Source organism: Artemia sp. Qi Xiang Cuo, chromosome 5 (assembly GCF_049724085.1).
Source record: "Artemia sp. Qi Xiang Cuo chromosome 5, ASM4972408v1, whole genome shotgun sequence".
NCBI lineage: Eukaryota > Metazoa > Arthropoda > Branchiopoda > Anostraca > Artemiidae > Artemia > Artemia sp. Qi Xiang Cuo.
Window position 1 is genome coordinate 37,585,978 of NC_142798.1, and position 27,270 is coordinate 37,613,247.

The window sequence follows — 27,270 nt, forward strand, 5'->3', positions numbered from 1 at the left end:
TTTAACTAGTGTTTTGTAATGGTTTACCTTGTCAGACTTACATTCTCTTAATTTTTCAAAGTTCATTTTGGTTTTATTTCGGTGAAATGCAAGAGTTGGATTATTTCAGTAGTGTTTTGATGTGGTTTACCTTGTCACAGTTACATTCTCTTGTTTTTTCAAAGTTCATTTTGAATTTAATTAATTGAAATGAAAGAGTTGGAATATTTCAGTAGTGTTTTGTTTTGGTCTACCTTGTCATTGTTACATTCTCTTGATTTTTCAAAGTTCATTTTGAATTTCTTTCATTGAAATGCAAGAGTTGGAATATCTCAGTAGTGTTTTGTTGTGGTTACCTTGTCACAGATACATTCTCTTTATTTTTCAAAGTTCATTTCTTATTTCCTTCATTGAACTGCAAGAGTTTGACTATTTCAGTAGTGTTATGCCATGATGTACCCTGTGACAGCTATATTTTCTTAATTTTTCAAATTTCATTTTGTATTTCTTTTCGTTTAAATGCAAGAGTTGTAATATTTCATTAGTGTTTTGTCATGGTTTACATTATCACAAGATACATTCTCTTTATTTTCCAAAGTTTATTTTGAATTTCATTCGTTGAAATGCAAGAGTTGGAATATTTCAGTAGTGTTTTGTCGTGGTTTACCTTGTCACAGTTACATTCTCTTGATTTTTCAATTTCATTTTGAATTTCTTTCATTGAAATGCAAAAGTTGGAATAATTGAGTAGTGTTTTATCGTGGTTTACACTGTCACACTTACAGTCTCTTGATTTGTCAGTTCATTTTGGATTTCTTTCGTGAAAAGCAAGAGTTGGATTATTTCAATAGTGTTTTACCATGGTTTACCTTGTCACAAAGATATTCTCTTAATTTTTCAAAATTTATTTTGGATGTCTTTCGTTGAAATGCAAGAGTTTAAATAATTCAGTAGTGTTTTGTCGTGGTTTACCCTGTCACACTTTCATTTTTGTTAGGTTAGGTTAGGCTAGATCAAGTTAGGTTAGGTTAGGTTAAGTTAGGTTAGGTTAGCTAAGTTTGGTTCGGTTAACTAAGTTAGGTTAGGTTATCTATTATACATTTCTTCATGTTTAAGTTAGGTTAGGTTAGGCTAGATTATGTTATGTTAGGTTAGGTTAAGTTAGGTTAGGTTAGACTAGATTAAGTTATGTTAGGTTAAGTTAGGTTAGGTTAGCCTACGTACGCGCGCGTACGTAGGCTAACCTAACATAACTTAATCTAGTCTAACCTAACCTAACTAAACCTAACCTAACATAACTTAATCTAGCCTAACCTAACCTAACTTAAACATGGAGAAATATATACTAGCTAACCTAACCTAACCTAACTTAGCTAACCTAACCTAACTTAGCCTAACCTAACATAACTTGATCTAGCCTAACCTAACAAAAATCACGAGAATGTAACTGTGACAAGGTAAACCACGACAAAACACTACTGAAATATTCCAACTCTTGCATGTAAATGAAATACATTAAAAATGAACTTATTAAAATCATTAGAATGTAACTCTAGCAAGTTAATCCACAACAAAACACTAGATGTGTGTTCTAGCTCTTACATTTTAACTATAAAAATTAAAAATGAACTTTTAAGTATAAAGAGACTGTTACTGTGAAAAGGTAAGTCAAAACAAAACTATAATGAAATACTCCAACCCTTGCATTTCAACGAAAGAAATCGACACTGAACTTAAAAAATCAAGAGAATGTAACTGTGACAAGGTAAACCATGACAAAACACTAGTGAAATAGTCCAACTCTTGCATTTCATGAAAGAAATTCAAATGAACTTTGAAAAATCAAGAGAATGTAGCTGTAACAAGGTAAACCACGATAAAACACTACTGAAATAATCCAACTCTTGTTTTTCAACGAAAGAAATACAAAATGAACTTTGAAAAATCAAGAGAATGTAACTGTGACATGATAAACCACAACAAAACACTACTGAAATAATCCAACTCTTGCATTTCAACGAAATAAATTCAAAATGAACTTTGAAAAATCACTAAAATGTAACTGTGATAAGGTAAACCACGACAAAACACTACTGAAATGTTCCAACTCATGCATTTCAATGAAATAAATTCAAAATGAACTTTGAAAAATCAAGAGAATTTAACTTTGAAAAGGTAAACCACGACAAAACACTTCTGAAATGATCCAACTCCTGCATTTCAATGAAAGAAATTCAAAATAAACTTTGAAAAATCAAGAGAATATAAATGTGACAAGGTAAACCACATCAAAACACTACTTAAATATTCCAACTCTTGCATTTCACCGAAATAAAACCAAAATGAACTTTGAAAAATTAAGAGAATGTAAGTCTGACAAGGTAAACCATTACAAAACACTAGTGAAATATTCCAACTCTTGCATTTCAATGAAAGAAATTCAAAATGAACTTTGAAAAATCAAGAGAATGTAACTGTGACAAGGTAAACCATATCAAAACACTACTGAAATTTTCCAACTCTTGCATTTCAATGAAAGAAATTCAAAATGAACTTTGAAAAATTAAGCGAATGTAACAGTGACAAGGTAAACCACAACAAAACACTACTGAAATATTCCAGCTCTTGCATTTCAATGATAGAAATTCAAAATGAACTTTGAAAAATTAAGAGAATGTAACTGTGACAGGGTAAATCATGTCAAAACACTACTGAAATATTCCAACCCACGCATTTCAACGAAAGAAATCGACACTGAACTTTGAAAAATTAAGAGAATGTAACTGTGAAATGGTAAACCACGGTAAAACCCAACTGAAATAATCCAACTCTTTCATTTCAATGAACGAAATTCAAAATGAACTTTGAAAAATCAAGAGAATGTAACTGCAACAAGGTAAACTACAACAAAGCACTACTGAAATAATCCAACTCTTGCATTTCAATGAAAGAAATTCAAAATGAACTTTGAAAAATCTAGGAAATGTAACTGTGACAAGGTAAACTACAACAAAACACTACTGAAATATTCCAACTCTTGCATTTCAATGAAAGAAATCCAAAATGAACTTTGAAAATCAAGAGAATGTAATTGCGACAAGGTAAACCACAACAAAACACTACTGAAATATTCCAACTCTTGCATTTCCACGAATGAAATTCAAAATGAACTTTGAAAAATCTAGAAAATGTAACTGTGACAAGCTAAACTACAACAAAACACTACTGAAATAATCCAACTCTTGCATTTCAATGAAAGAAATTCACAATGAACTTTGAAAATCAAGAAAATGTAACTGCGACAAGGTAAACTACAACAAAACACTACTGAAATATTCCAACTCTTGCATTTCAACGAAAGAAATTCAAAATGAACTTTAAAAAATCACGAGAATGTAACTGTGACAAGGTAAACCGCTACAAAACACTACTGAAATGTTCCAACTCATGCATTTCAATGAAATAAATTCAAAATGAACTTTGAAAAATCAATAGAATGTAACTACGACAAGGTAAACTACAGCAAAACACTACTGAAATATTCCAACTCTTGAAACGAACTCTTGCATTTCAATTAAAGAAATCCACAATGAACTTCGAAAATCATGAGAATGTAACTGTGACAAGGTAAACCACGACAAAACACTACTGAAATAATCCAACTCTTGCATTTCAATGAAAGAAGTTCAAAATGAACTTTGAAAAAACAAGAAAATGTAACTGCGACAAGGTAAACTACAACAAAACACTACTGAAATATTCCAACTCATGCATTTCAATGATAGAAATTCAAAATGAACGTTGAAAAATTAAGAAAATGTAACTGCGAGAGGGTAAATCATGACAAGACACTACTGAAACATTCCAACTCTTGCATTTCAACGAAAGAAATCCAAAATGAACTTTGAAAAATCAAGAGAATGTAACTGTGAAATAGTAAACCACGACAAAACACTACTGAAATAAACCAACTCTTGCATTTCAATGAAAGAAATCCACAATGAACTTTGAAAAATTAAAAGAATGTAACTGAGACATGGTAAACCACGACTACTGAAATAATCCAACTCTTGCATTTAAATGACAGAAATTCAAATGAACTTTGAAAAATCAAGAAAATGTAAGTGTGACAAGATAAACCACGACGCAACACTACTGAAATAATCCAACTCTTGCATTTCAATGAAAGAAATTCAAAATGAATTTGAAAAATCAAGAGAATGAAAGTGTGACAAGGTAAACCACGATAAAATACTACTGAAATATTCCAACTCTTGCATTTCAATGAAAGAAATCCAAAATTAACTTTGAAAAATCAAGAGAATGTAGCTGTGATAAGGTGAACCATGATAAAACACTACTGAAATAATCCAACTCTCGCATTTCAATGAAAAAAATCAAAATGAACTTTGAAAAATCAAGAGAATGTAACTGTGACACGATAAACCACAACAAAACACTACTGCAATATTCCAACTCTTGCATTTCAATGAAAAAAAAATTCAAAATGAACTTTGAAAAATCAAGAAAATGTAACTGTGACAAGGTAAACCACGACTAAACACTACTGAAATATTCCTACTCATGTATTTAAATGAAAGAAATTCAAAATGAACTTTGAAAAATCAAGAGAATGTAACTGTGACAATGTAAACCATGACAAAACACAACTGAAATATTCCAACTCTTGCATTTCAACGAATAAAATTCAAAATGAACTTTGAAAAATCAAGAAAATGTAACTGCGACAGGGTAAACCACGACAAAACACTACTGAATTATTCCAACTCTTGCATTTCAACGAAAAAAATCCAAAATGAACTTTGAAAAATCAAGAGAATGTAGCTCTGATAAGGTAAGCCACGATAAAACACTACTGAAATATTCCAACTCTTGCATTTCAATGAAAAAATAAAAATGAACTTTGAAAAATTAAGAGAATTTAACTGTGACAAGGTAAACCACAACGAAACACAAATGAAATATTCCAACTCTTGTATTTCAAATAATGAAATTCAAAATAAAATTTGAAATATCAAGAAAATGTAACTGCGACAGGGTAAACCACAAAAAAACACTACTGAAATATTCCAACTCTTGCGTTTCAACGAATGAAATCCGCATTGAACCTTGAAAATCAAGAGAATGTAACTGCGACAAGGTAAATCTTGAAAAAACACTACTGAAATAATCCAACTCTTGCATTTCAATGAAAGATATACACACTGAACTTTGAAAATCAAGAGAATGTAATTGTGACAAGTTAAACCGTGACAAAACACTAAAGTTGTGAGGGAGAGACAAAGGTGGAGGGGGTGCACCCTATTGTGTCCCAAAATTTGCAAATTAGAAAATATTCAAAAATGGGGACCGTTTGGTCCTTTGGGGTGCCGGGGGATCTTTGGGGGCCCGGGGGGGCCTTTGAGGGTCCGGGTGGTTCTTTGGGAGCTCGGTGGACCTTGGGGGGCCGGGGGGTTCCTTCGGGGTGGGGGTAGGGGGTTCGGAGCCCTTTGGGGTTGGGGTAGAGGACCTCACAACACTGTTTAAATAGAACTTGTGTGTTATAACGACCACAGAGTTTCATCCTCAAATCCTCTTCTAAAACATCTTCTAAAATCATCTTTTAAAATGTCTCTAACTGTTTCGCCGAAATAATTCCCTAAAATGTTTAAAACGTTTTCGCCCAAATAATCCCCTAAAAGTAATTTCTGCGTGTTCCTATTGTTTTGGCATCCCTGCACTGTCAGATTTGAAATTTCTAGGAAACCCTTTCCTGCGTTAATCTCTTCATCTCATAAATGTTCCTAGCTACACTATTAAGGTTTCGTTAGAATATCAATTTATCTCTCCAACTTAAAGATCAGTGAAGCCGTATTTAAAAATAGAATTTCTATCTCTTTAGTACTCCCGCATAATTCCAAGATAACAAGTGATGTCATTTCTAATTCCTGACACTAAAGATCAATGAAGCCCTATTTAAAAATAGAATATTAATTTTTCTCTCTGACCTAAAGAGCGTTTATCCCTCAAACCTAAGATCAAAGAAGCCATACTTGTTTCTTTATTCCCCTTTTCGTAAATCAATAATTCCCCGAGCGATTGTGTAAAACAAGTTCTCAGAAATTTTCTCCCCTTTCATGAATCAATAATTCCCCTCGATTATGTAAATCAATTTCATCGAAACCATGAAAATACATCAAAGTGACTACACTATTAAGGTTTCGTTAGAATATCAATTTATCTCTCCGACTTAAAGATCAGTGAAGCCGTATTTAAAAATAGAATTTCTATCTCTTTAGACTCCCGCATAATTCCAAGATAATAAGTGATGTCATTTCTAATTCCTGACACTAAAGATCAATTAAGCCCTATTTAAAAATATAATATTAATTTTTCTCTCTGACCTAAAGACCGTTTATCCCTCAGACCTAAGATCAAAGAAGCCATGCTTGTTTCTTTATTCCCCTTTTCGTAAATCAATAATTCCCCTAGCGATTATGTAAATCAAGTTCTCAGAAATTCTTTCCCCTTTCGTGAATCAATAATTCCCCTCGATTATGTAAATCAATTTCACCTAAACCATGAAACATCCATCAAAGTGAGAAAAATCCTGTTTTTTCATTCTCACTGACAAAAACCATAAAAACATCCATAAATTCACCAACACACATAACCATCCATGAAACATCCATCAAAGTGAGAAAAATCCTGTTTTTTATTCTCACTGACAAAAACCATAAAACAGACATAAATTGATGTTGACATCCATGAAAAACATCAAATAAATTGACCAACACACATAACCGTCCAAAAAAACATCCATAAAAGTGAGAAAATTCCTGTTTTTTTCATTCTCACTGACAAAAACCATAAAACAGACATAAATTGATATTGAAATCCATGAAAAACATCAAATAAATTGACCAACACTCATAACCGTCCAAGAAACATCCATAAAAGTGAGAAAATTCCTTTATTTTGCAGTGATAAAAGCTATGTTTTTTCATTCTCCCTTAGAAAAACCATAAAAAAGAAATAAATTACTTTTTACATCCATGAAAAACATTCAATAAATTGACAAACACACATAACCGTCCAAGAAACATCCATAAAAGTGAGAAAAATCATGTTTTTTCAAGTGAGAAAACCCATAAAAACATGCATAAATTATGTAAAAAAGTTGTAGGTGGCAGCAGGGGTGAGGGGTCGCGCTGATATTCCCCTCTCTACTTATGCCCCCAGGGCATAATTTAAAACCCTTGTCCTATGGGTTGTGGGGGATCGTCCTCCTCAAAAACATGTTTTCTATTTGGAAATCATTTACGCTGAACAAAATGGTTTTCTCAAAATTTTGATTGGATGTGTGTGGGGGAATGATGGGCGTCGGGGGGGCTAGTTGCCCTCCAATCACTTTCGACTATTAAAAAGGGCACTGGCCCTTTGAATTTCCAATCGAATGAGCCTGTTTTGAAGTATCTATGACAACGCCTTTTATAAAAACCTTATGCCCCCAGGGCATAACTTAAAACCCTTGCCCTGAGGGTTGTGGGGGAGTGTCCTCCTCAAAAATATATTTTCTATTTGGAAATCAACTACGCTGAACAAAATAGTTATCTCAAAATTTTGATTGGATGTGTTTGGGGGATTGATTGGGGTGGGGGGGGGGGCTAGTTGCCCTCCAATCACTTTCGACTATTAAAAATGGCACTAGTTTTTTGAATTTCCAATCGAATGAGCTTTTTTTTGAAGTTTTTACAACAATGCCTTCTATAAAAACCTTATATGCCCCCAGGGCATAACTTAAAACCCTTGCCCTGAGGGTTGTGGGGGAGTGTCCTCCTCAAAAACATATTTTCTATCTGAAAATCAATTCCGCTTAACAAAATTTCTATCTCAAAATTTTGAGTGGATGTGTTTGGGGGAATGCGGAGCGTGGGGGGGGGGCTAGTTGCCCTCCAATCACTTTCGACTATTAAAAAGGGCACTAGATTTTTGAATTTGCAATCGAATGAGCTTTTTTTGAAGTTTCTACGACAACGCCTTCTTTAAAAACCTTATAAGCCCCCAGGGCATAACTTAAAACCCTTGCCCTGAGGGCTTTAGGGGAGTGTCCTCCTCAAAAACTTTTTTTTCTATCTGGAAATCAACTACGCTGAACAAAATGGCTATCTCAATATTTTGATTGGATGTGTTATGGGAAATGATGGGCGTGGGGGGGGGGTGCTAGTTGCCGCCCAATCACTTTCGTCTATTATAAAGGGCACTAGCCCTTTGAATTTCCAATCGAATGAGCCTTTTTTGAAGTTTTTACAACAATGCCTTCTTTAAAAACCTTATATGCCCCCAGGGCATAACTTAAAACCCTTGCCCTGAGGGTTGTGGGGGAGTGTCCTCCTCAAAAACTTATTTTCAATCTGGAAATCACCTTCGCTGAACAAAATGGCTATCTCAAAATTTTGCTTGGATGTGTTTGGGGGACTGATGGGCGTGGGGGGGGGCTAGTTGCCCTCTAATCACTTTCTACTATTAAAAAGGGCACTATCCCTTTGAATTTCCAATCGAAAGAGCCTTTTTTTAAGTTTCTATGACAACGCCTTCTAGAAAAACCTGAAATGCCCTCAGGGAATAACCTAAAAACCCTTGCCTTGAGGGTTGTGGGAGAGTGTCCTCCTCAAAAATATATTTTCAATCTGGAAATCAACTACGCCGATCAAAATGGCTATCTCAAAATTTTGATTGGATGTGTTTGGGGGAATGATGGGCGTGGTGGGGGGGGGGGGGGGGCGAGTGGCCCTCCAATCACTTTCTACTATTAAAAAGGGCAATAGCCTTTTGAATTTCCAATAGAATGAACCTTTTTTGAAGTTTCTACGACAACGCCTTCTATAAAAACCTTATATGACCCCAGGGCATAACTTAGAACCCTTGCCCTGAGGGCTGTGGGGGAGTTTCCTACTCGGCAACGTATTTTGCGTGTGGAAAACAAATACGGCGAACGAAATGGCTGTCACACAGTCTGGATTGGAGGTGGGTGGGGGAATGAGGGGCGTTGGGGGGGGGGCTAGCTGCTATCCAAAAATGGTCGAATACAAAAAATTGCACTAGAACTCTCAATTTACAATCGAATGAGTCCCTTTTGAAGTTTCTACAACGACTCCTTCCATATGAAGTGCCCTGCTCTATAGGAAAAAAATAATACATAGTACATTGTGCCAACATCGTTCTTGTATGCCCTCAGGGCATAACTTAAAACCCAAACCCATGAGGGCTTTGGGGGAGTGTCCTCCTCAAAAAAATATTTTCTATCTGGAAATTAACTACGCTGAACAAAATGGCTATGTCAAAATTTCTATTGGATGTGTTTGGGGGAATGACGGGCGTGGGGGGGGGGCTAGTTGCCCTCCAATCACTTCTGACTATTAAAAAGGGCACTAGCCACTCCAATTTCAAATCGAATGAGCCCTTTTCAAAGTTTCTACGACAACTTCGATACGAAGTGCCCGGCTGAAGAAAAAAAAACACATTGTGCCCACATTGTTCTTTACTTAGGCAGCGCTAGCGCGCTGCCTATGATAGCATGTTTCCTTCACAAGAAGCCAACCACTTGACATTTATCATTCCTTTTTCTGGAATTCTAGCAGTTCATTATTCGTTGCAACATTGCAGCAGAAAAACTGCAATAACAGTAACACTAATTTCCTTAAACTATAGGACTTCACACCTTAAATTCTTTCATTGCCCTTCTTTTTTTCCTAAATCTTTCCAATGGAAGTAAAAAGTGATGATGAAACTTAAATAAATAAAAATTATTGCTTTTTAGTTTGTGCAACATTTATCTGCAATATTGGCTCAAATAAACTGACTTGTAATGTTTACCTTAGTTCTTAGAACTTTGAAAAACTAGCACTTTACTGAAAACACAAAATTGATAGAAATAAAGCATGATTAGGAGCGAGAAAGTCCTTAAGTATGCTGCAGAAAATTAAAGACTAATTTATAATGGTCTCAATGTTCTTTCACTGACCATGAAATCAGTAAATATAGTAATCAGTTTTAATTCTCTTGAAACCTCAAGTAAGATCTGTTTTCTGTAAAGCACTAGTTTTCAGAATTCTGCAAATCTAGGAAAATATCATGAGTCAGTTTATTTGAATCAAAATTACAGATATATTTTGTATAAACTTACTACTTACTTACTTAACTCCCATCCGGCCAGATTGGCCGACTCGGGGCTTCTCCTCTGACTGAACTATGGTAGAGCTTCTTATACGATTCCCTGTTCGCTGCAGTCCGAAGGAGTACCGACAGGGGATGGCTTGGAAAGTTTTCCCTCCAGCGCTTGGGAGGTCGTCCTTTTGGGTGGGAGACATCAATCCTTTCTTCAAACGCAATTTTTGGAAGTTGGGCTGGGGACATCCGCTGAACATGGCCTAACCATCGAAGCTGTTGAAGCTGGATGGTCTGCATGATGGTCTGGGAATAGTTGAGCGAAGACAATAGCCGTTCATTTGATATTCGGTCAAGGTAGATGATGCCAGAAAGCTTCCTGAGGGATTTTGTTTCAAAGGCCGCCAACCGGCGTTTGTCTTCTACTTTCAAGGTCCATGTCTCTGCTCCGTACGTTGCTACTGGAACCACAAGAGCTCGAAAAAGGCGTGTTTTTAGTTTCAGCGACAGATGTTTGTTTTTCCAGATCGATCGCAATGACTTGAAGCATGCTGAGGCAAGGGCGAGGCGTCGTTTAATGTCTTTTGAAGAGTCGTTTGTGGACGTCAGCTCACATCCTAGGGAAAAAAAATGGTCAACCCACTCGATCTCTTACCCCAGGATCATAGTTTCTCTGGGTTGAAGGCCTGTATCTGTATGCCACGTTACCTTCATGGCTTTTGTCTTGTTAGCATTGATTTTCATCCCGAAGGAGCTAGCTGCATGATCAATATCGTTAGCGCTTGATTGAAGTTCCTCTAGTTGTTCGTTTAGGCGATTAATGTCATCGGCGTATGCAAGCATGTCAAAGAGGTGTCCACTCATGAGTGCTCCCGTGTCATTGGGCACCAGTGCTAGTACAGCATTCAGGAATAGGCAGAACAGAGTGGGGAAGAGTAGGCATCCTTGCAGCACTCCTGAAGAGGTTGAGAATTCTTCAGTAAAGCCTTCGCTTGTCTGCACCATGCTTCTTGACTTCTCGTACATGCTCTTGACAATATCAATAATGTCAGTGGGAAAACCGTAGTGTGCCAGGATATGCCATAGGCCATCTCGCCAAATTAGATCGAAATCTTGTTTGAAATCGATAAACAGCTGGTATAGCTCTTTCCCGAATTCCAGGTATCTTTCCATAATTTGTCTGATCACAAAAATTTGGTCTATGGTGGATCGGTTTTGACGGAAGCCAGCTTGATATTCAGGGATTACGTGTCTTGTCAGGTTTCTGATGCGATCAAGGAGAATTTTAGCTGGTTGGCAAGTAAGCGATATGGGTCTGTAGTTTTCGCAGTTACTTTTAGATCCTTTCTTGTGCAGGGGCACTATGACAGATTTCGACCAAGACTCGGGGAAGTATTTTATTTCCCATACAGCTGTTACTATTTTGTGGTACAGATCAACGACGATATCAGATTCCACTTTTAGCAGTTCTGCCTGTATACCGTCTATTCCGGGTGCCATATTTGACTTGAGGGATTTGAGTGCGGCTTCTATTTCTGACCTTAAGGGTGGTGGGGGTGGTTCCTCATCTCTGTGTGCTGGGAACTTTCGAAGCACTTCAGGATCTGGGTTTACTGTGAGATTAAGCTTTTCCTGGAAGTGTTCTTTCCAGCGATCTTGGACTCCGGCACAAGTAGTGATTTTGTGTCCATTTTTATCTAAGATATTGAGGCACTTCGCTTCTTTGCGGTTTGTCAGCTCTCTGGCACGTTTGAACATGAGGTGTGAGTTACCCCTACGGGAGTCCTCCTCACACTGCCGGCATTTTTCAGTAATCATGTTTTTTAGTCCTTGGCGGGTTTTCTTCTCAATTTGACGTTTAAGGTTTTTGAATCTATCCTTGCTTTCTCGATCTTGCTTGTTTTGGAGAGTTTGTTTCTCGGTACACATATCAATAATCTCCTGGGTAATCCATGGCTTGTCTTCTGCAGATTTACGGCCGAGGACGAGCTCAGCTGTCTCGCATACGGCCAGGCTGCTTTGCGAAACAAGTAGATCGATGTCGGCTGGACTCAGCAGATCAGGTGTTTCTTGCAAGTTCTTTGACAGTCGTTCGTTGAGCTGCATTCTGTACTCTTGTCTCGTCTTAAGGTCTTTAAGGGCTTCTATCCGGAATATTGGAACTTTTTGTTTCGGCTTGACAACGGCCTTTAATCTTAGGTGAAGCGATGACATGAGGAGATTGTGATCACTATCAAAGTCCCCACCTCCTAGCGTCACTGTGTCTGTGAATGAAGATTTCCATCGGCTGGATACCAGTATATAATCTTTCATGTTGGCAGTCCTTCCATCGGGGAACCACCACGTGACTTTTCTCTTTCGTCTGTGCTTGAACATTGTGTTTGTGATAAAAAGCTCGTTATCTCGACAGAATTCAGTAAGTTGTTCTCCTCTGCCGTTGATCTGTCCGATCCCGAACTTGCCCATGACAACTTCGTTTCCGCTATTGTAACTCCCCACGATGGCATTGAAGTCCCCGAGGACTAACACGATGTCTTTCTTCGGAATGGTGTCGACAAGGCTCTGGAGCTGAGAATAGAAATCTTCCGACTCTTCGTCCGACCTTGATGAATCCGGAGCATAGACCTATACCACGGAGAGGTTTTTGAACTTGCTTTTGAGTCGGATCATCATTAATCTCTCCGAGACAGACACCACTGATAGAAGAGATTTCCTTGCTGCTTTTGTCAGCAAAAAGCCGACTCCTTGTCTGTGTGTTCCGTCTTGTCTTCCAGAAAGCAGGAGGGTTGTATCTCCTATCTGTTCTTCGCTGATACCTGGTTGATGAGTCTCTGAGAGGCCGATGATGTCCCAATTGTAGCCGTTTGCTTCACGGAGGAGCATGTCTTTCTTTCCTGGTTTCGAAAGTGTCCGAAGATTTAATGTGCCGATTCTGGTGGTGATTTTTGTAGATAAAACCGGTCTAGCGTCCGTTTGTGACGGACTTGTCAAACTCTGCCTTGATTCGTTTCCAACACTGTTGGCTGTCAATACATCGTTTGCCCCGGATGCTTTAGCTTGTCCGCCGGTTTCCCCGGACGCGGTAGCTTGTCCGTCGGTTTCCCCGGACGCGGTAGCCCTATTTCGTGTTCTCATTGATTGCCTATTCATAATTCATAAAGAGGAAAAGTTTCTTGGCTAGCTTTTGAAGCAACGGCAAGCCAATCCTCTCTGCTTCTAGCCGGGACCGTTGACACCCTCGAGTGTGTCTTCCGCTCTTCGCAGTTGTCCTCGCTGGGAGGATCATCCCACTTGGCATCACGGCGTCACCAAGCAATTTATACCGTTAATGGGGGTGAGTTTAACGTCTTCGGGACATATCCACGCGCCGGTGGGCCCAGCAAGATCGCTATCAGAGGGGCTCACCTCCTCCTCTGTCCGTATTTATATCCCCCAGACAAGGGTGCACCGGCTATTTAAGACCCCCAGAGACTGGGTCCCCCCTTGGTCCGCGCCCTCTTATTTAATATTCGAGGGTATCCTCCATATCTGAAGGATGTTCCCCTATCCGCCACCTGGGGACGCGCCTGAGTTGCTTGGGGGAAGCACCTGAGAAGTTACTCAGGTTAACAGTGAAGCAATAATTTTGGTTTGTTATAAGTTTCATCTTTGCTCTTTGTCTCCACCAGGAATACTTCATTCTTTTTTCTTAGATTGATTTTTTTATATATGAGTAGAATCTGAATGCCAAAAGAAAAAATATAAGATTATAACATTGTAATAAGATAGTTAACTTCCTTGGACAAAAATATCTTCAAAAGAGACAACAAAAAGGCTATAACAATCTCAAAGATTATAACATTAATAGCTAATTAGCTTCCTCCAACAAAAGTAGGCATAGTTTGTGCCAAAAGAGAAAAAATAGAGTGTCATCAAAATTTGCACAGAAGCAATTATGAGAGCATCAATAGCATACATGTGTATCTCAAAATACAAATTTGGTTAAAGAGAAGAAAACGAAACCAAGATTCTGAGAACCAAAATGTAATATCTGGTAAGACTGGAATTCCCAAGTAAATTAATTGTAGATTATCATTTCTAATTGTATTTTGAACTTTTGCATTAAATATATATTTGGTCCTAGGTGTATCTCAGTCATTTGTAAAGATTATTTACTTAACACAAAACTATTCGATTGTGTGAGATGGTGCAAAATTCACTTATTTATTTCTTTTTATCGAAATGTAGTAATTTTCAAGATCGCATCACATTTACATTCTATATTAGAATATGGTTGTAAATTTCAAAGCATTTTTTTTTTCAGTGGGAAAGAGCGCAATCTAAACTCAGTTGAACTTCTGTGCGCTAGCTGCTTTAAGTGGTATCATGAGTTGTGCATTGGACAACAGCTTGGAAAATTAGTGCCATTTATGTTGTCCTATGTCTTTCTATGCAAAAATTGTTCTCCTTCTGGATTGGAAGTTTTCAAAAAGAGTCAGGCACGTAAGTGTTACATTAATTTGAAGGCTTGTGTATGTACCTTTTTCAGTTTACTTTTATTTAAACTAATAATTTTAATATGGGATTGCCCCAAGGCAGTTCTATGAGTTTGTATAAACTATTCTGTCCATTTGATTTTTCCAAAATATAAGGATTCTACATTTTGACCTTGTAACGAGCATGGTCATCATGAGATCTTTAGTGATTAATTGTAAAAGTGCAATCTATTGCACTCATTGTGAAAGCCAGTTGTCAAAATTAGTATTTTCAAATGGACTTGTATTTGTAAGATTTTTGAAATTGCACATACATTAAGTAAATATTATTAGCATCATCTTAAAATAGTACCAGTACATTAAAAATGAACTTTCTGAAACTGCCAATGGAATGAACCCCCTCCGAAGTTTTTATGACCTTCTTTTCTATATAAAGTAGTTGACAAAAAAAAGTTGTTGAAGGCAGGTATGTAAGCAGGAATTGTTTTTTTTGTTTGGGGGGGGGGGGGGGTAATAATAAGAAATTTTTTTATTGGTATTTAATACCAAATTTTATTTGGTATTTTTTACAAAAAGTGGTCAGAAATTCGGAAAAAATAGGATTTCAGGGGGTAAGACTCTGAGGCTCCATCCCCTCTATGTGTACACCCCTAATTGAAGGCACATGGCTCTTAACGTAGGCAGTGCTTGACAGCTGCCTTCGAAACCGTTAAAACCTTTTTCTGGATTATAGTTTTCCATACTTTTTTCTATTTTTTTTTCTTGTGCTTCATATATAACGTTGAATTTATATTTGAATTGACTCTAATTTATGATTTTCTAGCTATATTATTTGTAGTTACGCAGTTAAAAAGCTAGGCGTTATAAAGTCCAGTGCTAATGTCACATCACTTTGGGATGGACCTAATCTGAAATTCTTCTCTTAGATTTCAGCAGCGAGCTCTAACCAGTGTTGATAATTTGCTGCCTTTACCTGGCGGCTTTTTGGATAAAGGAACTGGCCAGTCTAAAGGAACGCAAAGAAAAAGTCTTTACTCTCATGTTTAGATCGCACAAATACTTTGGTAAACTCTTTCACCTTTTCAAACGTAATCTAGTGTCAATTTCGTTGTGACGAGCCTGAACAAAAGGCAAATGCCAAACACGCTTCTTTCTTTTTCTCCCCATATCTTAGTATGCTAGTCCTTTGATAAAGAGCTAAGCTACAAACTATGAATGTTCTCTTAAGTTCTTTATGCTTACTTTGAAGTTGGTTTTTAGAAACATCCAGAGATTGCATATAATGTTTGTTGCTCTATTTGTTGATACTATTGATGACAATTGAGGCATTAGTAGTTTAGGCAGCAAACATGCAACGGATTTTGGAGTTTATCTTGAATTGCAGACGAAATAAGTCTCAGCTTTTTTTTAAATGCATTATTCGTCTCATCCTCTTCTATAAACCAAGACAAATACCAATAAAATCACTCGAGTATTTATACAAGGCGAACTATAGAATGTTTAATATTGGAGAGATACGAAGATTGCTTCCATATCTGTTGCGCCTTAAAAAAGCCTTTATTTAAAAAAGGATTTTTTTTTCATTTTCTTATCAAAAACTTTTCTCCTTGGGATAAAGTTTTCCCTGAAATCTTGTAAAATAAAATTTGGACAAGCATTTCACGGTGCACACAAAGTATTACTGGACTAGATGTGATAACTATATTGTTTTGGCATGCCCAACCTCTTTTTGGCATGCCCAAAGGATTTTGTTTCAGTGAGATGACCTCGTAAAAACATCAAAATAAACTAACTATGTGTTTAATTGAGAATTCATAAGATTAGTTACAATAATCTAAAAGTTTTGGTAAAGGCACTAGTCCAAGCCTTTTCTTTTTCTTGGCAACGTTTAGATTTTTGCTCACTGTTCGCCACCGTTTGCTCGCATTTCAAGTCAATAATAGATACATGTACTAAGTACTTGACTCTGTCATGCATTACCGTTTTTTTGAATTCTTGTGTGACGATTCCATTCGTCCAAATTTTCTTTCAAGAAAATGTCTTTTTCTAACGTTTTTGGTCTCTTCCTGCCTTCTTTAGTCCCATTCGACGTTGCTGCTCTCCCCCAACTTTTCTCAGGGTATTCCAACTTTCTTAGTCCTTTCTGAAGCTTTTACATAATCGCGCTAGGTTAATCATCTGTACTTCTTCTTAAAATAAACGCGCCTGGAGCAGGGAAAAGCTCAATTTTGCCAATGAAATATAAAGGAATCTACTTAGTAAAACAGAGAGCTATAAAACTCGAATATGATTGGTGGACGCACCTGCCTGTTAAGTTCTTATTTATCTGGCCTCCTACCGTTTACGTGTTCGTATCCTGCTTCAATCTATTGTAAATGTACTCGTAACTTTAAAGAAGTGTAGCTTTGCGTAACTTTGTAGAATTTGTTGCTGGAACCCGTATTTTCTTAGCATCTGTCTGTGATTGGATCAAACCTTTTTGGTAGTGGGAACGCTATCTTCAACATTGGTAAAGTTAATTTCAAAGCAGATAAAAATAAATCACATGTTAAAATTACGAGGAAAGTTAGGCGAAAAAGATTTGCGGTGTTTTTAATAATTTCTTCTTAATCGAAAAGGTAAAATTCTAGACAAGCTACTTTTTGCTATTTTGGAAAGGGGTTAGGTTGGGAAAATGAAACTTTCAGGGATGAATCTACCGACTAAAATATGCCCCGGGAAGGTATTTTGAAGTACCTACCACCTCTCCTTCTCCCTCTAGAGAGCCTAACCTTTGATGACCTTGACAAATCTTCGTGTTATAAAAGAGCACCTTTGATGACCTTGACGAATCTTGTGTTATAAAAGTGAAACATTGAAAAATAGATCTTCTACTTAAATGAAGTACAAGAAAAGTATTTTCAGCATAATAACTTTGATGAGTCCCAGTTTATTAGGTTTCAAAGATCTGCAAATACATTTCCTAAATTTGGACAAAACCCATTGATACGGCTTAAAATTTTACTCAAATTACAGAAATTGCATTTTCAGAACTAAAATCAGAGAAAAAAAAATGTCTGGGTTCTTGGGCACGTTTTCTGCCTTTTAACTTAAGCCTTTTGCTCTGTCAGAATTTTATCAGACCTGGTATGATCCGTTGCAGGTACACTAGCTTTCTTGCATTTACATCGAACAGCGCCAGAAGTGCAGCAGGCCAACAGTGGCTATAGTCTTCACTTTCTGAATTATTCGAGCAAGTAGAATCAGGTGGAAATTTATTCTGTGTGATATATGTACCTTCTGAAATTTTATATTTCAAAATTTTTATCACTACCCATATTACATGTTATACATCGCACAACATCTAGATTATGGTCTGGGCACTGAACAGATGTACACAGATGCCGCTTTTCACCTTCTGGTCTGGCCTGTCAAATGTAACAAAACCGTACTCTGTCATGCCTCATCCTCATGTCGTCGATGGTTTAGAGGCACACGTCCTATCAGAGCTACTGAATAGTTTGCCGAGCTTGCAAATTAGTTGGAAACCGTTCTGGGACGATTTCCTTTTTAAAATAATGGTCTGCATAATATATAGCGTACATCCCACAGTCAAATGGATTATTTTGCCAGTGAACAGGGTGGTATTTGTAGGAGAGCTTTCATCGTTTTTGCGTAAGGCAAAACGATGAAAGCTGCCTCTTTAGTATGATAGCTGCTTATTTTTCATTTGAAAGATTAAAACCATCCATCAAGTGAGAATATGAGTTTCTAAAATTTACCATAGCTAAAATGAAGTGGTTTCTGTCGACAACACTCATGTATTGTCCCCCTTTCACACAAAGGGGCAGCAGCAGCACGGAAGAGTGCCTAGATACTTGGTAGGATGTATTTGATGACTGTTTTCTCCTCATATGGCTGTGAATTTGTGAAAACCAGGGAGAGAGTGTCATCGCAGCTTATAGTTCATACTGTACATCAGGATGTCATCGACCAATGAAGTTTAAAACAAAAAATAAAGCTTTTATGGTCAGCCATTCGTTTGGAGTTAAAATCGACAGGAAGTCAACCACCGAAAAAGAGTCGTTATCTCTGTCATGCAATGGAGGTTGTGTGAATAATGTAAAATTCTCAGTTGGGAAAGATGTGGAGTTTAATTGGATTTTAGTGAGTTCTTCTGTTTTTCTCTGCTCGGAAATGAATTGCAGGAGAAGTGAGGAGATGGACTCACGATTTGAATTTCTGTCTAAATCGCGCATTTTTTCGTAAAATGCAGGGCCAAAAAAGCCAGCTCTTGTGAAGAGTAGCATTTCAAACTTAAAACTGGCCGAAAAATGTGTCCTGAGCTGAACATCTGATAATTATTTTAGTACCATTGACTGACTCAGCCATAGTACTAGGATCCGGAGTCAGACAAAAGTCAGCTTAAGTCCTTTAATCATCAGCACGACTTTGGTTACTGAAACATAATTATACCCGCTAGCTTTCACCGCTGCTTGCTTGAACTGACGAAAAACCTCAATGACAGCTTCTACGGTGGACCACTCTTTTTACCTAAACTGACCAAAAGGTGCAAATTCAGTTAGACTGCTTTATTTTCTTTAACGATAAGACTGCTTTAATGTTGGATTAATTTTCATAGTGGCAGTTCTTTTCTTCCGAATATGTAAAGACGGAACTATTCCCTAGATTGCAATTATCGAAAATCCAATAAAAGTCGCTAGGATACACGATGATGCTATTCGCAACCAAAACACGGAAAACGAAGAAAAACGGGTCTAAGAAAAACAGAAACGGTAAAAATGGAACAGAAACGGTGACGATTTACTGCGATTTAACGATTTGGTGCTGACTCTATTTACTGTGCAGATTATGAAACAATGTATTTTATGTTTAACTATTATTTATAGATTTAAGGCCCTAGTTAGTCTATGGATTTAACACCCAGTTAGAACTTGTAAAAGTAAAATGTATCTTTTAGCTTTTTGTTTTCTTCTTGTTACTTCAGTGCTTTAGACGTTCTCAATGTCTTCAAAATGTGTTATTTGTTAGACGCGTATGCTGGGTTGTTTCGACAGTTATTCTGTTAACTTTATGTTGAGATGTTATATATTGATTACCTTTTGTTTGATGCTCCCCTTTTACATTTACAGACCTGAATTGTATGTTTTTTGTTTTTTTAAATCAATTGTCCAACACACTTGCAATTATTTTTCTTTCAGAATTCAGTCATCTATGTATCACTGCCATTGCAAATCTGTTACAAATTAGCTCCAAGGAAGGGAAACCACGGCAGTATTTCTCCAAAGAACGAGAGATTATTCCTTTCGTCGATGCTCACTGGGAGTCAATGACGGCTATGCCAAGACGAGCCACATCTTCCTGGCATGCTACGGTACAGGGTTCTACTAATATTGTACAACGAAATCCATCCTTTCTTTTATTCTTAATGTTCTATCTTATCCATATAGTTTATAAATTTCGGTCGCCAGGATTTAAAACCGAAATTTGAGGAATCTTTTGGGGAGTGAGGAGGGGGGATCGTTTTGTAGCTACTGTAAGGAAATTTCTAGAAAGAATAGTAAAATGTATTTTGGTTGAAGAAAACGACCTTTTCGATGATAATAAGATATTCGATGTAGGAAGGGGTGGGGGGGGGGGGTCGAACTGAGTTAGGACAATGCAGCCCTTATCTTTCCTAAAAAGGATAGTAGAGCAAGGGGAGGACAGTAAGATATTTTATCTTATTATACCTGGTGACATTTCAATTTGGGGCCTTTGTATCTATGTAATTTGATTCCTACATAGTTGAATTAGAAATTAAACATGAAAATAGAGGGTTTTCAAAATAGAAGTAAAGATCGACATTAAAACTTAGACGAACAAGAATTATTCCGCATGTAAGCGCCATGTTCCCTCCTTAACCCCTCCCACTCTTTACGATTAAGTTTTGTTGTGCTATGCTGAAAGTATGTATGGGTACAATAAATGTTGTTAGTAGGAAATTGTAAATGTTTATTTACGGATTGCCTGAACTTCAACTGAAAATTTTGCTCTTTAAAGCAAATGCGCATTGATGAGCTCTTCCGTTCTGGAGGTATTGGGAAAAATATTAATCCCATTCTAATTGTCCCTGCACCTCACCAAGCATTGGGAACAAAAACCAAATTTTAAAGTAAAGAGCAGGGGCTTAGGAAAGAGATAGCCCTCTCACAAGCTGAATAATTTTTTTTCTTTTTAAGTTTTAATGTTGCTTTTGTTTTATTTAATTTAACTTTATCAAAAGCAATTTTCCAATTCAATTTTTGTTCGTTTTAATACTATCTGTAGGGTTACCAGAAATGTGGGAAGGGATACAACCCCTCAAATTCAACTATTTAAATCAAAGTTTAACATTTGCAGAACAATGCGTAAATTTCAAATGTATCAGGAATAACAAGTTTTTTTTTACCCATTTCCTAGCCTTTTACACGCTATTCCTCCCATTAAAATGTTTTGTCATCTTAGCCCAAGAAATGATTCTTGAAAGATTCAAGGCGTTTAAATTTTATTTTTGGAGGGGAGGGGGGTCTTGCTGCAGTCATATTTTGAGCTTTTTTGGCCGAACGATCGGAATTTTTTTTTTCAATTACAATTGGGTCCCTGTGCCCCATATACTTGGGGATATAAATTTAAGGCCGATTAAAAAAAAAAAAAAATTATGGGGTCCGATTTTGGGGGACCCTTGCCCCCTAACTGAATTATTTAATCAGGGCCCATCTTAGTCCAAGGACTTCAGGTTTTAAATTTCAAGCCGTTCAGATGTTTGTTGGCCCTTTGTCGGGTCCCTTTTCGACGGAGCTATTATTTTTTTGTTTCTGCTGTTGCGTTGGGGTCCTCTTACCTCAGGGATATTTTGAACCGATTAGAAAAATAAGATTGTTTGCCCGTCTTGGGCCCTATTAGAGGCACCTGTCCCCCGAAAGTTTTTTTCTCTAAATGTTGCACTTTTGGTCCTAGGACTTGCGGCTATAAATTTCAAACTGATTGGGGACACAAAATATAACATAGTTCCTGGCCCCCTATTATCCTCTTCTCTTCCTCAACGTTTATGATTATGTTGGCCCAAGCCGGTCAGTTTTGGCCCCAAGCCCTTTCCCCCTATATAACCCATCTGTTGCAGTTTTCATGGTTTAATGTTTTTCCTCAGGGACGGTTAGGGCCATATCAACCTTGGAGGCTTATATATTGGGCTTTTGTTGCAAAAACCTTTGCTGCCATTTTGAGTAACAAAAAAGGCTCAAGGAAGGGGACTGTTTGCCCTCCAATCGCTTTAGACCCCTTAAGACGGCACTGAAAAAGTGCCCCTTAGATCAAGCTGTACCTCTGAATCTTAGTGCAGCAGTATTTTACGAGGAAGTAGGGTGATTAGCTTTGAAGACAGATCTACCACAGCGTGTCAGTATATTCTCTAATACTGTGAATTAAAAGCATAGCTTTTCGTCAATATTGGATGGATTGGCTATCTCAGAAATTTTCACACTACGATATTTGGTTCATATTCTGCGAAAGTAACCCAAAACTGCGAAAAATGGTATTTTATGATGGTACTATCATTTTTGCTGCTTAAAAAGGACACTAGATGTAAAGACTAGCTTTCAAACGCCCATTTATTCATCTTTTTATGACTCTACAATGGCCTGCTAGTCCCTGTAAAAAAGATACACGTCACTCCTAGCAAGGCTTAAACAGGAGTTCCCTTGATTTTCAAGTTGAGAGTTGTAAATTTCCGCCTAAAGATTTTTGCCTCCGGCAGGTCTAATAGTGAATTTTATTTTCCTCCGCTGTTAACGTTATGGATTCTTCTGGAATTCTCTCTAAATTCTTAACGTTTTGCTTTTATAATTGTAAATTACTGTTATGCCCGTGCCACTTGGTAGTCACACTTGTCGATAAAATCAAAATTACGCACGACTACAGCGCCAATTACATTCGCCGTTCGTAATTTCTCGAATTCAGTTGAAACATTGTTCAATTTTCAAACATAAATTTCTTGACTGACCAATCAGAGTCAAGGTTTAAAGCACAATTTTTAAAATTAGAAGAGATGGAACTTAGAACAGCGGTTTTTCTATTTGGGAGAGGAATCTGACAAAAGTTAAGAAGACTTAGTATTAGTAGAGGACAGTTGGACACAAATTACTGTTGGTGCAAACTCTTGCAATTTTAATTTTTTGCTTTTTAAATACAAGTGTGACACCAAAATCAAGAAAATCGCCATGTCAGTCACGATATTTGGCCTTCTTTATCGATAGATGCGACTATGATGTGGCACGGGCATTAAGCTGAGGCTGAATAAGGTTTAACTATTTTTGATCAGTGGCAATGAAACGCTTTATTTGAGAACACGTTTTTCCATTTTTGATTTCTTTGAGCTGGGGTTCGCTTTTTACTACGTTACAGCTTCTGTGTTGACCCTTACTAACATCCCTTTGTGGTTAAAAATCAACGTTTTCTAAAATATTAGTGTCCAAAATTCAAAAATGCCATAACAATTTTTCCCAGTTCATTAGCATGAATTAAATTGAAAAGAGCAACTCTTTTCGAAATTTGTCATAAATGCAACGACACAGTTTTGAAATAATAGCTATATGACTAATTTCAAAACAAATCCTTTGTATAAAAAAGCAAGATTTTGCAAGTTTATCTCTCGAATCAATTCTTTAAGAATACTGGCACTTGCTAGAGCTTCTGGTTAACTCTTTAAGAATAGAAAGTGGACAATCTGTAATGTTTTCAATCTACGGTCAAAATGTGTTGGGTACAACGAGAAGCCAAGTTACGATAGTCCCATTGGTTTTTTACTTTCTATAATGGCTCTTATATGCTGATGTATGCATTATTTCGTCTTTAGAAGTTAAATCCAGTTGGCTATTACTAACATCTCCATTGCTTAACCAAAAAAAGGTTTTTTTTTATTTAAATTTCGAACATAAACAGTATGTATTATTTGAAAAAGCTACTTTGTGTTTCAAAAGCTTTTTCTAAATTAAGGTTCTCTTCTATAAAGCATTGTTTTAATGATCGACTTTTTAGATTTTTTCAGAGTATGACAGCACTGTAAAGATCACCCGTAGTACTAAAATAAATGGAATCTAAAAAGCAAAACAAAGCTAAAACAGAAGCGAAAGTAAAGCTGAAAAGCTACAAGGAAAGTTTATTACCCAAAATACCAATATATCATAAACCAATATATCTATATACCAATAATACTGATTCAGGAACTCTTATTTAAGAACTCAACAAAAATTCGCTTTTTCTGCGATGTTCGTGCAAATTGCTTCTATAATGATTAATAGTAATTATATAATGTGTAGCCTACACAATTGTCAACATGTAAATACAAAACTAATGTGTGGTATTGCAATTTCAACTTCTAATTTTGAAAAAAATATAAGGCTTCGTAAAAAATTTAAAGGTCCTTCAAAATGCTGAGAAAAAAAATTTGTTGAAACCTGTTTTTCTTGTTTCTGTATAACGCATTTCGTATGCCCAAATTCTGCAGCAGTTTGGCTCATACAGTCCCAAGCGTTTAAACCAGTAAATATCGTCTTCTACGTTTTTCGTTTTAACGTATAATCAATTACTTATAGATCCACAAGACACTGAGTAAAGAGAGAGGTTCAACTTTCACATACCAAGAAACATCTGAGCCTCTTAATGCTGGTTTTGATTGTTACTACTATGGCCTTGTTTATTCTGATGTTCAAAACATTCGACCTCCATATGAAGCACTTATTAGATCTGGACATTTGAAAATATCTGAATTTGGCCTTAGTGGAGGAGGTAGTATTTATGTTTAGCCTCGTAGAGTAAAACTGAACTGGTAAAGTAAATTTTTAATGTATTTTTCGGAATCCAGGGGGCGATTTATATTATTTTTTCAACGGAAAGTGACATTTTTCAGTGAAAATACCAAATAAAAGGGTATTTTTCAATGAAAATACCAAAGAGAAGGTATTTTTCAAAATACAGTATGGCGCATGCCCCCTCCAGTTTACGCCGCTGTGATTAAACTGGTTATTTAAAAAAGGTCAACACTTGATAAAGCCATATATTTCAGAAATGGGAAAAAGTGACATCAGACTAAAATCATGATGAATAAATTTACCAAGGAAATTGAAAAGTCGAGAGAATTTGGGAATATAAAAACCTGGATCCATTCCACTCCCTTCCAAACTGATCCTGATGAGGATCAGTTTGGGAGGGGATGGAATGGATCCAGTTTTTTAGATTCTTGCCAGTTTGACAGAACTCTCCAGCCCAGCCAAAACATGTTTTCAGTGTATTTATGTGCAAAATTTTAATTCACACATTGGCAGAGGTTGTCACATTTTTCTTGGAACTTTTAATTACTTATCACAGCAAAATGATCTTAAGATTGTTAACCGTCTTAGTCTATTATGAAAGCAAATACGGAATTCATTTTTATGTTTTAACTTTGGAAGCCTGCATCTTGAAAATTTGCCTTGGGCTTGATCCACTTAGATGCTACTGAATCCTATGATGTAATGAATATATTTTACTGATCTACTGTTTAGCTTAATGAGACCCTCCCCCCTCCCACAAAAAAGCTAGTTAGTTGTTCTCAAGCAATAATATAACAAACTTTAAATATTGATTTAAAAAAAAAAATCCCTGAAAATTCTCCTGAATGGCTATAATTCTTGTAATATTAAATAGCTGAATTCAGGAATTTTCTATGATGAGCCAGGAGTGTCGATTTGGTTTCTTCAGAAAGGGGTAAGATCTTAAATATATTTATATATTCATTCCTTCTATAAATATATTTATTTTTCTTTAAAAAGGTTTTTAAAGACTGCTAGTCAAAGGTGGTGAACTTCTCCAGGTCGTTTCTCTGGTTAAAAGAATATATTTGTAGAATCATATTCACTTACTCTTAATACATTCCTCCCGGATTATGATTCTCTAACGTTTTCACCCCATTCAGTAAAATAATCATAATGGTATTATCCATGATCTTCGTTGTAGTCAACGTTTGGTTTTAAGGTAACCTACACTAAAAAGTCGAGAGCTCGGTGAAGGGTATAACAATGTTGACGCGCAAAAATGACGGGATTGATCCCGCCTTTTCGTAATTGAAGACGAGAGTGAAAAATGAGATATCAAACTATTCGTAGACACAATTTTTGCTTGACGGATTTGAATATAAAAAACCTTTAGAAATTAGTGTGTGACTGAGTAATGGCTGAATTTTTTAGATTAGTACACCAATCCACGTTCCGCATTTTTAAGATAAAGTTATTGATTCTTTGTTTGTCTTGTTAATGTTTAAAACTTTCTTATCAATCTCTGTTGATCTCTTTACCTCTTTTGAACAAACGCACACCCACTGTAAATTTGACTATTCGATGCTAATCAACTTGAGAGACGGTTTCCTGTCCAGAGTGAAAATCAACAGAGATCAATCTCTGTTGATCTCCTTTACCTCTTTTGAACAAACACAGACCCACTGTAAATTTGACTATTCGATGCTAATCAACTTGAGAGACGGTTTCCTGTCCAGAGTGAAAATCAACAGAGATCAATCTCAGTTGATCTCCTTTACCTCTTTTGAACAAACACACACCCACTGTAAATTTGACTATTCGATGCTAATCAACTTGAGAGACGGTTTCCTGTCGAGACTGAAAATCAACTGAGATCAATCTCTGTTGATCTCCTTTACCTCTTTTGAACAAACACACACCCACTGTAAATTTGACTGTTCGATGCTAATCAACTTCAGAGACGGTTTCCTGTCCAGAGTGAAAATCAACAGAGATCAATCTCTGTTGATCTCCTTTACCTCTTTTGAACAAACACAGACCCACTGTAAATTTGACTGTTCGATGCTAATCAACTTAAGAGACGGTTTCCTGTCCAGAGTGAAAATCAACAGAGATCAATCTCTGTTGATCTCCTTTACCTCTTTTGAACAAACACAGACCCACTGTAAATTTGACTATTCGATGCTAATCAACTTGAGAGACGGTTTCCTGTCCAGAGTGAAAATCAACAGAGATCAATCTCAGTTGATCTCCTTTACCTCTTTTGAACAAACACACACCCACTGTAAATTTGACTATTCGATGCTAATCAACTTGAGAGACGGTTTCCTGTCGAGACTGAAAATAAACAGAGATCAATCTCTGTTGATCTCCTTTACCTCTTTTGAACAAACACACACCCACTGTAAATTTGACTGTTCGATGCTAATCAACTTAAGAGACGGTTTCCTGTCCAGAGTGAAAATCAACAGAGATCAATCTCTGTTGATCTCCTTTACCTCTTTTGAACAAACACAGACCCACTGTAAATTTGACTATTCGATGCTAATCAACTTTAGAGACGGTTTCCTGTCCAGAGTGAAAATCAACAGAGATCAATCTCAGTTGATCTCCTTTACCTCTTTTGAACAAACACACACCCACTGTAAATTTGACTCTTCGATGCTAATCAACTTGAGAGACGGTTTCCTGTCGAGACTGAAAATCAACTGAGATCAATCTCTGTTGATCTCCTTTACCTCTTTTGAACAAACACACACCCACTGTAAATTTGACTGTTCGATGCTAATCAATTTGAGAGACGGTTTCCTGTCCAGAGTGAAAATAAGGGGGAAATATAT

General features: G+C 36.7%; 1 protein-coding gene across 1 annotated transcript in view; it reads left to right on the plus strand.

Annotated features, from left to right (window-relative positions):
- LOC148952106 (set1/Ash2 histone methyltransferase complex subunit ASH2-like) overlaps positions 1 to 27,270 on the plus strand; it is a 102,121-nt gene that overhangs the window by 24,831 nt on the left and 50,020 nt on the right. Inside the window, exons 2-4 of the mRNA XM_089088847.1 lie at positions 14,450 to 14,628; positions 19,823 to 19,995; positions 24,233 to 24,425. Of these exons, the coding sequence (XP_088944973.1) occupies positions 14,450 to 14,628; positions 19,823 to 19,995; positions 24,233 to 24,425 (545 nt within the window). The remainder of the gene's footprint in view (positions 1 to 14,449; positions 14,629 to 19,822; positions 19,996 to 24,232; positions 24,426 to 27,270) is intronic.